This window comes from Choloepus didactylus, chromosome 13 (genome assembly GCF_015220235.1).
Source record: "Choloepus didactylus isolate mChoDid1 chromosome 13, mChoDid1.pri, whole genome shotgun sequence".
NCBI classification, from domain to species: Eukaryota; Metazoa; Chordata; class Mammalia; order Pilosa; family Megalonychidae; genus Choloepus; species Choloepus didactylus.
In genome coordinates this window covers 6,484,103-6,498,482 of record NC_051319.1, presented here as the reverse complement: position 1 = coordinate 6,498,482, position 14,380 = coordinate 6,484,103, and the positions used below count along the sequence as shown (strand labels likewise).

At 34.3% G+C, this 14,380-nt stretch overlaps 1 protein-coding gene across 3 annotated transcripts in view; it reads right to left on the bottom strand.

Moving 5' to 3' along the window:
• The window catches only part of BDP1 (B double prime 1, subunit of RNA polymerase III transcription initiation factor IIIB), a 188,374-nt gene that overhangs the window by 166,567 nt on the left and 7,427 nt on the right, over positions 1-14,380 (bottom strand). For all 3 annotated transcript variants that reach the window (XM_037800829.1, XM_037800830.1, XM_037800831.1), the window contains exons 4-7: positions 13,789-13,845; positions 12,549-12,677; positions 11,300-11,433; positions 9,710-9,804 (exon numbers count right to left, since the gene is read on the bottom strand). In XM_037800829.1, coding sequence (XP_037656757.1) covers positions 9,710-9,804; positions 11,300-11,433; positions 12,549-12,677; positions 13,789-13,845 — 415 coding nt within the window. The remainder of the gene's footprint in view (positions 1-9,709; positions 9,805-11,299; positions 11,434-12,548; positions 12,678-13,788; positions 13,846-14,380) is intronic.

Genomic DNA, 14,380 nt, shown 5'->3' with positions numbered 1-14,380 from the left:
ATGACATGATTCTATATGTAGAAAATCCAGAAAAATCTACAGCAAAGCTACTAGAACTAGTCAATGAATACAGCAAAGTGGCAGGCTACAAGATCAACATGCAAGAATCTGTAGTGTTCCTATACAAGAGTAATGTGCAGCAAGAGGAGGAAATCAAGAAAAAAATTCCATTTACAATAGCAACCACAAGAATCAAGTATTTAGGAATAAATGTAACCAAGGACACAAAAGACCTCTACACAGAAAACTGTAAGAAACTGCTAAAAGAAATCCAACAGGACTTTGAAAAATGCAAGAACATACCATGTTCATGGACTAGAAGACTAAACATAGTTAAGATGGCAATTTTACCTAAACTGATTTATAGATTCAATGCAATACCAATTAAAATCCCAACAACTTACTTTACAGAAATAGAAAAACCAATAACCAAATTTATTTGGAAGGGCAAGGTGCCCCAAACAGTCAAAACAATCTTGAGAAAGAGGAACGAAGTGGGAGGTCTCACACTACCTGACTGTGAAGCATATTACAAAGCTACAGTGCTCAAAACAGCATGTTACTGGCATAAGGACAGATACACCAACCAATGGAATCAAATTGAGTGCTCAGAAGTAGACCCTCGCATCTACAGACAATTGATCTTTGATAAGGCAGTCAAGCCAAAGTAACTGGGACAGAGCAGCCTCTTCAATAAATGGTGCTTGGATAACTGGATATCCATTTCCAAAAAGAATGAAAGAAGACGCCTATCTCACACCTTATACAAAAATTAACTCAAAATGGATCAAAGACATAAACATTAGCACCAAGACCATAAGACTCTTAGAAGAAAATGTAGGGCAATATCTTAAAGATCTTGTGATAGGAGGTGGTTTCCTAGACCTCACACCCAAAGCATAAGCAACATAAGAACAAACAGACAAATGGGATCGCCTCAAAATTAAACACTTTTGTATATCAAAGGACTTTGTCAGAAAAGTAAAAAGGCAATGGGAGATGATATTTGGAAACCACATATCAGAGAAAGGTTTAATATCTCGAATACATAAAGGGATCCTACAACTCAACAACAGAAAGACAAACAATCCAATTAAAAAATGGACAAAAGACATGGACAGACACTTTTCTAAAGAGGAAATACAAATGGCTCAAAAACCTATGAAAAAGTGCTCAACTTCACTGGCTATTAGGGAAATGCAAATCAAAACCACAATGAGATATCATCTCACACCTACCAGAATGGCCATTATCCAAAAAACAGAAAATTACAAGTGCTGGAAAGGATGTGGAGAAAGAGGCACACTTTTTCATTGCTGGTGGGAATGCAGAATGGTGCAACCACTCTGGAGGACAGTGTGGAGGTTCCTCAGGAAGCTAAGTATAGATCTGCCATATGACCCAGCTATTCCACTGCTAGGTATATACTCAAAGGAACTGAAACTTAAGACACAAACGGATATATGTAAACCAATGTTTACTGCAGCACTGTTCACAACTGCCAAGAGATGGAAACAGCCCAAATGTCCATCAGCAGACGAGTGGATAAACAAACTGTAGTATATACACAAGATGGACTACTATGCAGCTGTAAGACAGAACAAAGACATGGATCATATAATAACGTGGATGAACCTTGAGGACATTATGTTGAGTGAAGTTAGCCAGAAACAAATGGACAGATACTGTATGGTCTCACTAATATGAACAAGCATTAATGAACAAACTTGGAGAGTTAAAAGCTAACAACACAGGTTATGAGGAGATAGAAAGAGTGCAGAGATTGGGCATTTGATGATGAAAGAGTACAGAATGTTTAGCAGGGTTGATTGCATAAACCCAGGAATAGATAGCATTATACTGTGTGATGGTAGCACAGTACTTAAGTACACTGAACAAAGATGTGTGTGAGTAAAGCTGAAAGAGGTGGGACAGGAGAATGTATGACACCAGAGGTAAAGACAGACGATAAAGACTGGGACTGTATAACTTGGCAAAAACTGGAGTGGCCAATGACTGTTACTAAATGTACAAATATAGAAATGTTTTTGCATGTGGGAGAGCAAATGAATGTCAACTATGCAGAATGTTGAAAAAAGGATGGTATTTGGGGAAAAAAACATAAAGCAAACTGGAGTCTATGGTCAACAGTAACATTGTAATATGCTTTCGTTAAATGTAACAAAGGCAATATACCAATGCTAAGTGTGTATGAAAGGGGGATATGGGGAGGGATATGGGATTCTTAGTAGCAGTGTTGTTTTCTATCCTCACTATTGTAGTGTATGACATGTTATTTTTCTTTTTATCATCTTTTTTATTATTCGCTAAAAAAAAACTATTTTTTGTAGTAATCAATATGATCAAGTGCTGACTGTGGTGATAAATGTACAACTTCATGATGATACCATGAATGACTGACTGTACACTGTGGTTAAATGTGTTGTATGTGAATATAACTCTATAAAATTGCAGGAAAAATACATATAGGAGTAAAAGTGTTAGAGAAAACATGAAAGGGATGTACTTATCTACTGCTGATGAGCAGGCAGAATGGTATAGCCTTTCTGACAGTCAGTGTGGTGGCTCCAAAAAAGCTAGGTATGTGGGAGCCATGAGATCCTGCAATCTCATTATGGGGTATGTCATTGGAAGATCTGAGAGTAGAGACATGAATGGACATTTGCACACTGGTGTTCATGGAGGCAGTATTCATGATTTTCAATGGGTGGAGGTGGCCTAAGAGTATACAGACTGAGGTACAGAATGGTGAACTGTGGTGTATGCATACAATAGAATATTGAGCAACTACGAGGAGTGAAGCTGTGAGACACGCAATGAGGTGAATGGATCCTGCACACAGCATTTAAGTGAAGTATGCCACAAATAATGGCAAACACCATAATGCCTCACCAGTATGGAGTAACTAAAATGTGCAAACTCAGAACTGAATCTTAGAACACAGTCTAAGAGGGGACCGATTATTGTGATGGTCCCTAGACTGTAAGCTCTTACAACAGTCAAATCTATTCTTGAATTGTAATGGCTATCTTCAAACTTTGGGATGCCGATCCCTTAGTGTATAACCTGATTGGTCTCTGGAACACTGGGTATCTCTGTGACACTGAGACTCAGAGCTAGAGCTTGGCAGATATGAATGTCAGTATTAGCACATACAGCAACTGCTAAAGAAAAAGCTGAAAAAGAGCCCAGACTTCAATTAGTGATATGAATGAAGCAGATCTGGTAAGACTAGGGCAAACCGGGCCAAAGGGTAAAGGTCGAAACTGACTGTGTGTTAAAACTTCAATTCCATGTGAGACCAAGAAAAGCGATGTCTATGTGGCACAGGATCTATATTTTCTAAACAGTATAACTATACAGTTGGTTTGTTCAAACACCAGAATTCCATGGAACTTTGAATAGGAAGTGAGATATGGTAGGTTAGTATAGGTTAGAGTGAAATAGTGACACATCCCAAAGTAATTTGGGCAGAGAACAAAAATATATATACAGGGCTCCCTTGAGGAGCGGGGGAAAGTATGGAAGTGTTAGATTTCCTCACCTGGACTGATGCTGATGTTGTCACAAATATCAGGACTGGTGGTTTGATATGCTGAGCCCTCTATCATGGGACTTGCCCTTATGAAGCTAGTTATTGCAAAGGAGTCGCTAAACTTGCACATAATTGTGCCAAAGAATCTCCCCCTGAGTACCTCTTTGTTGCTCAGATGTGGCCCTCTCTCTCTATCTAACTAAGCCACCTAGGCAGGTGAACTCACTGCCCTCCCCCCTACATGGGTCCCGACTCCCAGAGGTGTAAATCTCCCTGGTAACACAGGATATGACTCCCAGGGATGAATCTGGACCCAGCATTGTGGGATTGAGAATATCTTCTTGACCAAAAGGGGGATGCAAAATGAAACGAAATAAAGTTTCAATGACTTGAGAGATTTCAAATGGAGTTGAGAGGTCACTCTGGTGGACATTTTTATGCACTATATAAACAACACCTCTTAGGTTTTAATGTACTGGAATAGGTAGAAGTAAATACCTGAAACTACCAAACTCCAACCCAGTAGTCTGGACTCCTGAAGACGATTATATAACAATGTGGATTACAAGGAGTGACAGTATGATTGTGAAAACCTTGTGGATCACACTCCCTTTATCTAGTGTACAGATGGATGAGTAGAAAAATGGGAAAAAAACTAAATGAAAAATAGGGTGAGATGGGGGGATGATTTGGGTGTTCTTTTTTACTTTAATTTTTTATTCTTATTCTAATACTTTCTGATGTAAGGAAAATGTTCAAAAATAGACTGGGGTGATGAATGCATAACTATATGATGGTACTGTGAACAACTGATTGTACCCCATGGATGACTGTATGGTATGTGAATATATTTCAATAAAACTCAATTTAATTTAAAAAAAAAAGAGAGAGAGAGACGGCAGGCTTTCCTGGAGGTTAGATTTATGCAAGCTCCAGCTAGATATTCCAAATGGCCACAGTAATGCCAAGCCCTAATCAACAGTAGTACCAAAAATATTAAAGAATACCTAGGTCCCTATCTTTGACTCTATAAAAGTTTCAGTCACTATGTTTATTTCTCAGAAACCTAAATCCTCCAGCGTGTTCCTTATGGCAGATAAATCCCAAAACCCAGGGTTAACAGTCTCTGCAAGAACATCAACCAGATGCATCCCCCTTCCCCATAACGTTAACACCTCTTTTCAATATGAACAATTTAGGGTGATCACTACCCAGATATCCCTGAAGATTGAGAAAGTGATCAAACAAGAGAGAGGGGTAGCAACAGACAAGATAGGATTTAATAAAGGATTACGAATATTTAGTCTTCACATAAAATATTTTTTCATTTCTAGGGTACTAAAAATAGCTAAGGAGGAAATAACTGACATGGTGGAACTGTTCTTTGAAATTTGCTCTATAACTACTTGTTAAATCGTACTTTGAAAGTTATCACTTTTCTGTGTATAAACTGTATTTCTCAATAAAAAAATGTAAAAATAAAAAACTTAGGAGATGCAGCAAAGGCAATGTTGAGAGGGAATGTTATAGCTCTAAATGCTTTACATTAAAAAAGAAAAAAGACTTCCCCTCAGAGACCTAACCTCAAAACTGGAATAATTAGAAAAAGAGGAGCAAACTAAAACCACAGTGAGCAGAAGGAAGGAAATAACAAAAATGAAAGCAGAGATAAATGAAACAGAAAAAAAAAAGACAGAATCAACAAACTAAAAAGTTGGTTCTTTTAAAAGATCAACAAAATCGACAAACTTTCAGCTAGGCTGACAAAAAAAGAGGATAATAAATAACAGAAATCAGAAATGAAACATGATGTTACTACCAATCCTGCTAAAATAAAAAGGACTATAAATGGATATTATGAACAACTGCATGCCAATAAATTAGATAACCTAGAATTGGACAAATTCTTAGAAACACACAAACTACCTCTTTGACTCAAGAAGAAATAGAACATCTCAACAAACCAATTACTAGTCAAGAGATTGAATCAGTCATTAAAAACCTCCCCCAAAAATAAAAGCCCAGGACAAGATGGTCTTACAAGGAAATTCTACCAACATTCCAAGAAGACTTAACTCCAATTCTACTCAAACTCTTCCAAGAAAATTGTAGAGGAGGAACACTTCCTAACTCGTTCTACAAGGCCAACATCACCCTCATACCAAAGCTGGATAAAGATACCGCAAGAAAAGACAACTATGGACCAGTATCTGTTATGAATATAGATGCAAAATCCTCTACAAAATTCTAGCAAACAGAATCCAACAGCATATTAAAAGAAATATACACTACGATCAAGTGGGATTTACCCCTACTAGGCAAGGTTGGCTCACCACAAGAAAACCAATTAATGTAGTACACCACATTAACACAATGAAGAAACAAAACCACATGATCATCCCAAGTCTAGGCAGAAAAGGTATTTGACAAAATATAGAACCCTTGATAAAAACACTAGAACTCTAGGAATAGAAGGAAATTTCCTCAACCTGATATAGGGCATCCAAGAAAAACCCACAGCAAACATCTTACTTAATGGTGAAAGACTGAAAGCTTTTCCTTTAAGATCAGGAACAAGACAACAATGCCCACTGTCACCACTGTTACTCAACATTGTACTCGAGGTTCTTGGAAGAACAATTAAGCAAGAAAAAGAAATTAAAGGCATCTAAACTGGAAAGACAGAAGTAAAACTTTTTCTACTTGCAGATGATATGATCCTATATACAGGAAATCCTGAAAAATCCAAAACAAAGCTCCTAGAACTAATAAATGAATCCAGCAATGCAGCAGGGTACAAGATCAACACCAAAAATCAGTTGTGTTTCTATACACAAGCAATGACCAATTGAAACAAGAAATTAAAAAAAAAAAAATTTTTTTTTTAAATTCCATTCACAATAGCAACTAAGAGAATCAAAAATCAAGGAATAAACCTATACAAGGATGTAAAGGATGTACCCAGAAAACTACAAAACACTGCAAAAAGATATTAAAGGAGACAAATAAATGGGAGGGTATTCCGTATTCATGGACTGGAAGACTAAATATCATTAAGATATCAATCCTACCCAAAGCAATTTATAGATTCAATGCAATCCCAACCAAAATTCCAACAACCTTCTTTGCACAAATGGAAAAGGCAATTATCAAAATTATCTGGAAGGGTTTGGGGCCCCAAATAGCTAAAACCATCTTGAAAAAGAAGACTGAAGTTGGAGGACTCACACTTCTTGATCTTAGAACTTATTACAAAGCCACAGTAATCAAAACAGCACAGTACTGGCATAAGGACTGACATACAGACCATTGGAAAAGAACTGAGAGCTCAGTAATCAACCCTCACATTTATGGCCAACTGATTTTTAACAAGGGAGTAAAGACCACTCAACTGGGAAAGAAGAGTCTCTTCAACAAATGGTAATGGGAAAACTGGATCTTCATTTGTAAAAAAAAAAAGAAAAAAAAGGAGGAGTGCCACTACCTCTCTACATATACAAAAATCAACTCAAAATGGATGAGAGGCCTAAATATAAGAGTTGGAGCTATCTAATTCTTAGAAGAAAACATAGGGAAGTATCTTCAGGACCTTGTGTTAAGCAATGGTTTCTTGAACTTTATACCTAAAGCACAATCAACAAAAGAAAAAACAGATAAATCGAAATTCATCAAAATTAAAACTTTTGTGCATCAAAGAACTTTTTCATGAAAGTAATACAACCTACACAATGGGAGGAAATATTTGGAAACCACATATCCAATAAAGGTTTAATATCCAGAATATATAAAGAAATCCTTCAACAAAAACACAAACTTAATTGAAAAATGGGCAAAAGATTTGAATAGACCTCTCTCCAAAGAAGATATACAAACAGCCAGAAAGCACATGAAAAGATGCTTGAAATCATTAGCCATCAGAAAAAGCAAATCAAAATCACAATGAGTTACCGTTTCACAACCATTGGAATTACTGCTATTAAAAAAAAAAAAAACAGAAAATAACAAGTGTTGGAGAGGATGCAGACAAATAGGAACATTCATTCATTGCTGGTGGCAATGTAAAATGGTACAGCCACTGTGTGGAAGCTCAGTGAAGATAAGTAAAGATCCACCATATGAACTGGCAATCCCACTGCTCAGCATATATCTTAAGGGGTGAAAGCAGGGATTTGAACAGATATTTGCATGCCAATGTTCATAGCAGCATTATTCACAATTGCCAAAAGAGCAAAGCAATCCAAGTGTCCATAAACTGATGAATGTTTAAATAAAATGTGGTATATACATACAATAGAATATAATTGAGCCATAAAAAGGAATGAAGTCCTGATACACGTGACAACATGAATGAACCTTGAAGACATCACGTTGAATGAAGTAAGCCAAACACAAAGGACAAATTTTATATGATCTCACTGATTTGAAACAATTAGAATAAGCAAACTCATAGAGTGAGAATCTAGAAGACAGATAGCCAGGGGACATTCTGGGGATAGGGAAAGGGAAGTTAAGTCTTGAAACACACAGGGTTCCCATTTGGAAAGATCGAAATGCTTTCGTTATGGATGGTGGTGATGGTAGCACATTTTGAACTAACACAATTAACAGCACAGAAATATACATCTGAATATGGTTAAAAGGGGAAGTGTTAGATTGTATATATGGTAATAGAATAAAAAAAAAAAAATCCATGGAACTATACTACACAGTGCACCATAAGTTAAACCATGGACTTCAATTAATAGTACAATTATAAGCAAGTACATCATCAATTGTGACAAATGTTCCACACCAATGCAAGGTGGTTATGAGGTGGTAGAGTTGTGCATGGGAATCCTGTAGTTTGCTCATGATTGTTCTGTAAATTCATAACTTCTCTAATAAAGAAAAAAATATTAAAATGGAAAATTTATTAACAAGATAATTCTATACCAATATCCTTCATGAACAAAGATGTAAAATATCCACAAGAAAATATGAACAAATAAAATTCAGAAACACATAAAAAGAATTATACAGTATGAGTAAATGGAGTTTATCCCAGGAATACAAGTTTGCTTCAAGTTTTGAAAAGCAATGTAATTCACTAGCTTTAAATAAAGTTAATTTTTACTTTTCTATACTTTGCCCAAAGACCTGGTGGAACCATGCTAGACTAAAATGATATTTAGAGAAATAATCTAGTGACAAATTTATCATTAATTCCTCTGATCATCACAGAGCTCTAACCCTAGACAGTATCAATTTCAAGGCTCCACAGAACTTCAATTTTACATTTTGTTCTCTTTATATCAAAGATCAACGTAAGAAAATGAACATAAAGAATATAAACAGTTACTTATTTCTTGCAGAAATGCAATAAGTAAGACTATTCCATTAAGTTATACAATGCCTCTTACATAATGTCCGGAAACAATCCATACATAGTCTAGTTCTAGAAAAATGTTTATCTTTCCTAATGGTTTCTTTTATTAATGTAATGAACATTATGGGGGTAGGAAATGAAGAAAAAAGTCCATGGCTGGACATGTACCACAATGAAGTGGGTATGTATGATGGCAACAGAGTGTGATATCACTCAAACATAGAGAACTTGTACCAAGATTCTGTACAAAGGGAGCTATAAAACAGAGAAAGGCCATCTCTCAGGCCTATTAAAGCACTAACTGATATCGCTGCTATTATTAACACTGCCACTAGTTGTCCCCAAAATTAAGGTGACTTAGGGAACAAGAATTAGATCAGATAATAAGATAATTCCTAATTTAGCATGCTAGCCTTTGTGCCTTCCTAGGAAATTAGAAATAAATGTGTTCAAAATTTACCCTTAACCCAAGAATTCTGTTACACTTATCTTCCCTTTTCATTATCTAATTCTTCTTCTTTTAATCTATTTTCATTGTCTTTATTGGTATTCCCTCAAATCCATTTTTAAAACAGATAAGATAAAAATAAGAAAATATAATACTAAAGTAGATTGTACCTATATTAGAATTGAGAAATATATTACATTTCAAGCAATAATGAAGGACAAATGTAATAAAACATAATAGTGAAAAAGGACCAAGATCTAAAAGTAAAGGTAAAGGTAAAAATATATGTTAGTACTCTCTGGTCTCTTTTAAATCAACAAATGTAACAGATTTACTTTACCTTAATTTCTATCCTTGCTCTGTGAGGAAAAAGCTGTCCAATCATAGAAAAGTCCGTTCCTACCATGCTGATGGCTAAAAAAAACATATCTGTTTCTGTAAAAATAAAAGTTTTAGAATGACCAAAATTTAATCTTTTCAGTATTTCAGAGGAAAAAAATCTTACATATGATATATTCTCAGTTAAAAATAAATTTGACAGTGTTTAGTAGTTTTTTAAAGTCCAATAAATCTGTAGTCATAGAAACATATATATTTTAGTTTTATTGCAGTGAACTTCAGGGAATATCTAAAAACACTTTTTTTTAAAGTGGGATGAGAATGCCTTCTTGACCAAACGGGGGAAAAGAAATGAAACAAAATAAAGTTTCAGTGGCTAAGAGATTTCAAATAGACTCGAGAGGTCATTCTAGAAGTTATTCTTATGCATTACATATTCCTTTTTAGTTTCCAATGTACTAGAATAGCTAGAAGATATACCTGAATCTGTTGAACTGTAATGCAGTAGACTTGATTCTTGATGATGATTGTATAACTATATAGCTTTTATTGTGTGATCATGTGATTGTCAAAACCTTGTGACTGATACTCCCTTTACCCAGTGTATGGGCAGATGAGTAACAAAATGAAGGCAAAAAATATATATAAATAATAGGGGGGATAATGGGTATGGGATGTTTTGGGTATTCTTTTTTATTTTTATTCTTTATTTTGGAGTAATGAAAATGTTCTAAAATTGACTGTGGCAATGAAAGCCAAACTGTATGATGATTCTGCGAGTCATTAATTGCATACCTTGGATGGATTATATGGTGTGTGAATATATCTCAACTGAGTTTAAAAAAAGACAAACAACAAACTGAAAAAAAATAAATAAACACATAGTTTAAGAAATGTGCATGCTCATACCAAAGCAGCTGGAACTAAAAAAAAAAACAAACAAAAAACCAACTAAAAACATTCTGGCTAATGATTTCATTCACAGTGCCAAAGTAAACTGCCAGTTATAGCCAGTAATGTTATCCCATACAAGCAATTAAGTAGTCCATGAAAGAAAGTACCTAGGAAGACACACAAGAAATTGTTAATAGAAATTACCTAAATTAGGGAAGTTGGAGAAGGGAGATATAGAATCTCTCTTTTCACTCTATATCCTTCTGTGGTATGTGAATTTTTTCCCAAAACAAACTTTTAATTTCATAATAAAAAATAATAAGCCCTGGCATGTAATAACAGCATAATTTTTACCTACAGAGAGTTTATCATACTACCTGAGGTAAAATGTTATTATGAGCATTAGAAATACTGATAACTTTTCATTAAAATGGTGTTTATTATACAGGAATTTGACACAGGAATATTTCAGCCAAAATAACCATGAAGCTAATTCTTAAAATTTCTAAGGTGAAGTCAGAGATATAGGTCCATGGCAGGTAGTAATAAATTTGGCTGCAAACATTTTAAGAGAAAACAATATGATAGTTTGTATTTGATTTACTTAGGGAAGACCTAGTTTAATTCAAACACAGAGGAAGTAATTCACTTCATTTCAAATAAATAACTAGCACAATTTAAAATGAAAATCAGTTACCTTTATTTGACCATGGTTTAGAGTAATAGTTTTTCCTGAAGCTGGAGTATGTAGTTGTAGAACCACGCTCAAATATAGGGTCATTTTCCTCAACAACACAGGGGCCTTTTGTCCTTAAAACTTCTACAGTTAAACTGAAAGAAACACATTTTCAAATAGATCCACACTAAAAACAAGTAAAGAAACAAATAGTAAATGAAGTAAGAAAACAAATAGTAAATGAGATTTGAATGGTTAAAATTTGAAATTTACCATGGCATTGTCCTATCAAAACTATAATAATATATACATTAAATATGCCTATTTTCCAAGATTCTGCTATTTTTCACTTACAATATGATGAAATAAATGCCATCTGGTTTTCAGCATCTATGATAGTAGTAAAAAATTTACAAAGTATCTTTGGATCACCTAAAATTATAATTTTATTGACTTCTGCTAGGCCCAGCAGCAGATACAGAGATATGTAAGCATTTTATATTTATGTTTTACATTCTTGCAGTCAAGTTAAATATACTTTTAAATATTTAATGATCAAGAAAATCATCATCACAACCTAATGGAAAACAGTATGCAAAAACAACTATTATCAGCAGCATTACATTTATGCTTTTTATGGAATTTAAATATTATATTTTTTATAATTAAAATGCTGAAATATTTCCATCCCTCTTTTATTTACTTACTTATTAATCCTTTTTAAAATATATATGTATTTGGAAAGACAACTAAATTCCACAATGCCAAATTTGAGAACTTAATGTCATAACTGAGAAATTAAACCAGGAGATGAATTAAACTTCACTGTAACAAAAATCATAAAATATGTTAAACCAATGTTTCATTACATATTAGTTATCACCTCACACCAGAATATGGTAATGATTAATAATATGAAAACTTGAATATTAACTTCAAGACCAGGAGTCAATCTCAGAATCAACCTGCGGTAGCAGATAACATACAATTAGTTCAGTAGCTCAATCTAATCACCAGTAAAGTTAGACAAACAATGGTTTTAGGTCAATGGATGGCTGGTCAACAGTACCATCATCTCATACAAAAAATACGTAAGTAAACAAAAAAAATCATTAATCTAACCCACCTTTCTAGCTGCAGTTTCCATTATGCAAAAAAAAGTCAGGGTCCAAGAGACAATGGCAGATGTAAAAACCTGATCTCTCCCATTAGACAAAATGTATTTGTTCTCATGAAACCACAATCGCTGCATTTTTTTTTTTTTAGTTACCTTTCTTCATCCAAAATAATAGAACCATCTTCTGCCACCTTTACTTGAGGAACCAGCAATGGCCCATCATCAGTCTCTTCTTCCATTTCTTCATTATCTTCAGCATCAGTAGTACTCTTACCTTCTTGTCTATCAAAAGTAAATACAGGTTAATGCATGTAGCCATGAGAAATGCTTCCTGAATAATATTAACTTCTAAAACAAATTCAACTTTCTTGTTATTTCCAACTTTCCCTATAATCTACTTGAAAATGTTAAGGACATGGTTATAAGATTTTTCTCAAATTTTATTCTGGTGGCATTCAGTAAGAAGCCATTACTCTCTCACACAATAAAGAGAAATAAATGTTTATCTGTTATATCTCAACAGAGTATCAGTATAAACCATCCAATAATTATGGAATTAATAATAATAATGCCTTACAATTATACAGCATTAATTTCCAGATCATTTTATTTACCCTTCAGAACAACCCTTCGGAGTCAGTATTTTCATACCCATTTGAGGCTTAGAGAAGATATTTTTGTTCTAGGTTATACAAGAATAAGGTTTGAGCCAGAGATCAAGCACAGGTTTCCAAATACAGACTCCATATCCCACACACTTCTCATTGTACTTCACTGTCTCCTAAAGGTTTTACTGAAGCAAACATAACCTATAAATGTATCAGACATAACCTATTTTTTTAAACTTCAGAGTTCTGCTTGAAAACAATGTGGATCATAGGCAAAATAGTAATCACTATCTAATTGACTTTCAAAATGACAATCACAAAATTCCCAATGTTTCTACTCATTTCTACAATACCGTACCTTGAATTACAAGGCTACAATAACTTCCTAATAGGTCTCTTGAAGGGATTTCGTGGGAGTAAGCTAGTATATGACAGTGTAAAGTTGAAGGCAATAGGGAGCTTTCATGACAAATAAACTATATATCTAGTGGCATCAAAGCTATACCTACTATAGACAGCATATATAGTATCCAAACTTCTATGAGGAGGAAAAAAAAATTAAAATCATAACAGCCATTTTTATAATCACATATATATTCACAAATAGTGTGGAGCTTTCATATTGATTTAAATCGGGCAGTAAGTTTAATTCTCGTCAGTGATTCTACTTTAAAAAACCTATCAAATATAATCTGATTATAACAGGAAGCACCATTTGATACACTATTTTAAATAATGTACCTAAAACATTATATTCAAAAAAAGGAGTAAGATGAGATGCTTACTCTCTTGCCTGGACTGGTGTCAATTTTTCAGTTTTCTTTTCTTGTTCCAGTGAAGAACTATTAAACACAAATAACCGAATACTTTTTAATAAATTAATTTATACTTTGTCAGTTATATACATAGGCAAGAAGGAAATTATTTCGACTCCCATGTTGTTGTTCTTTTTCAATGATACACCATAACACTTCAATTTAAAACTTTTGTTGCCAAGTTCAAATAATTTACAAAGACCTAAGTAGGTTATGTTCTCACCATCTATTCCTCAGTGAAGGGAGGCTCCCAGTCCTGAGGCATGAAGCAACAGACGGTTTTTCTCTAACTGCTAGATGTCAAACAACTCAAAACCTAGGTTTCTGACCCTTCCTCCAACTGGCCAAAGACCTGGTGAATCTAAAAAAGACCTATACTGAAGAACATGCCATTAATGCTACCTCCACCTGTTAAACCATCAACAACACAATAATGAGGAAACTGAAGAATAATATAAAGCCCTGCCTCTCAGCCTAACTTTGACTAAAGAAGCTTTGTCCTTGGAAAATTTGTTAATCAACTTGTCACTTAATTTAATTAAGAGGTAGGGCATAAAAATTA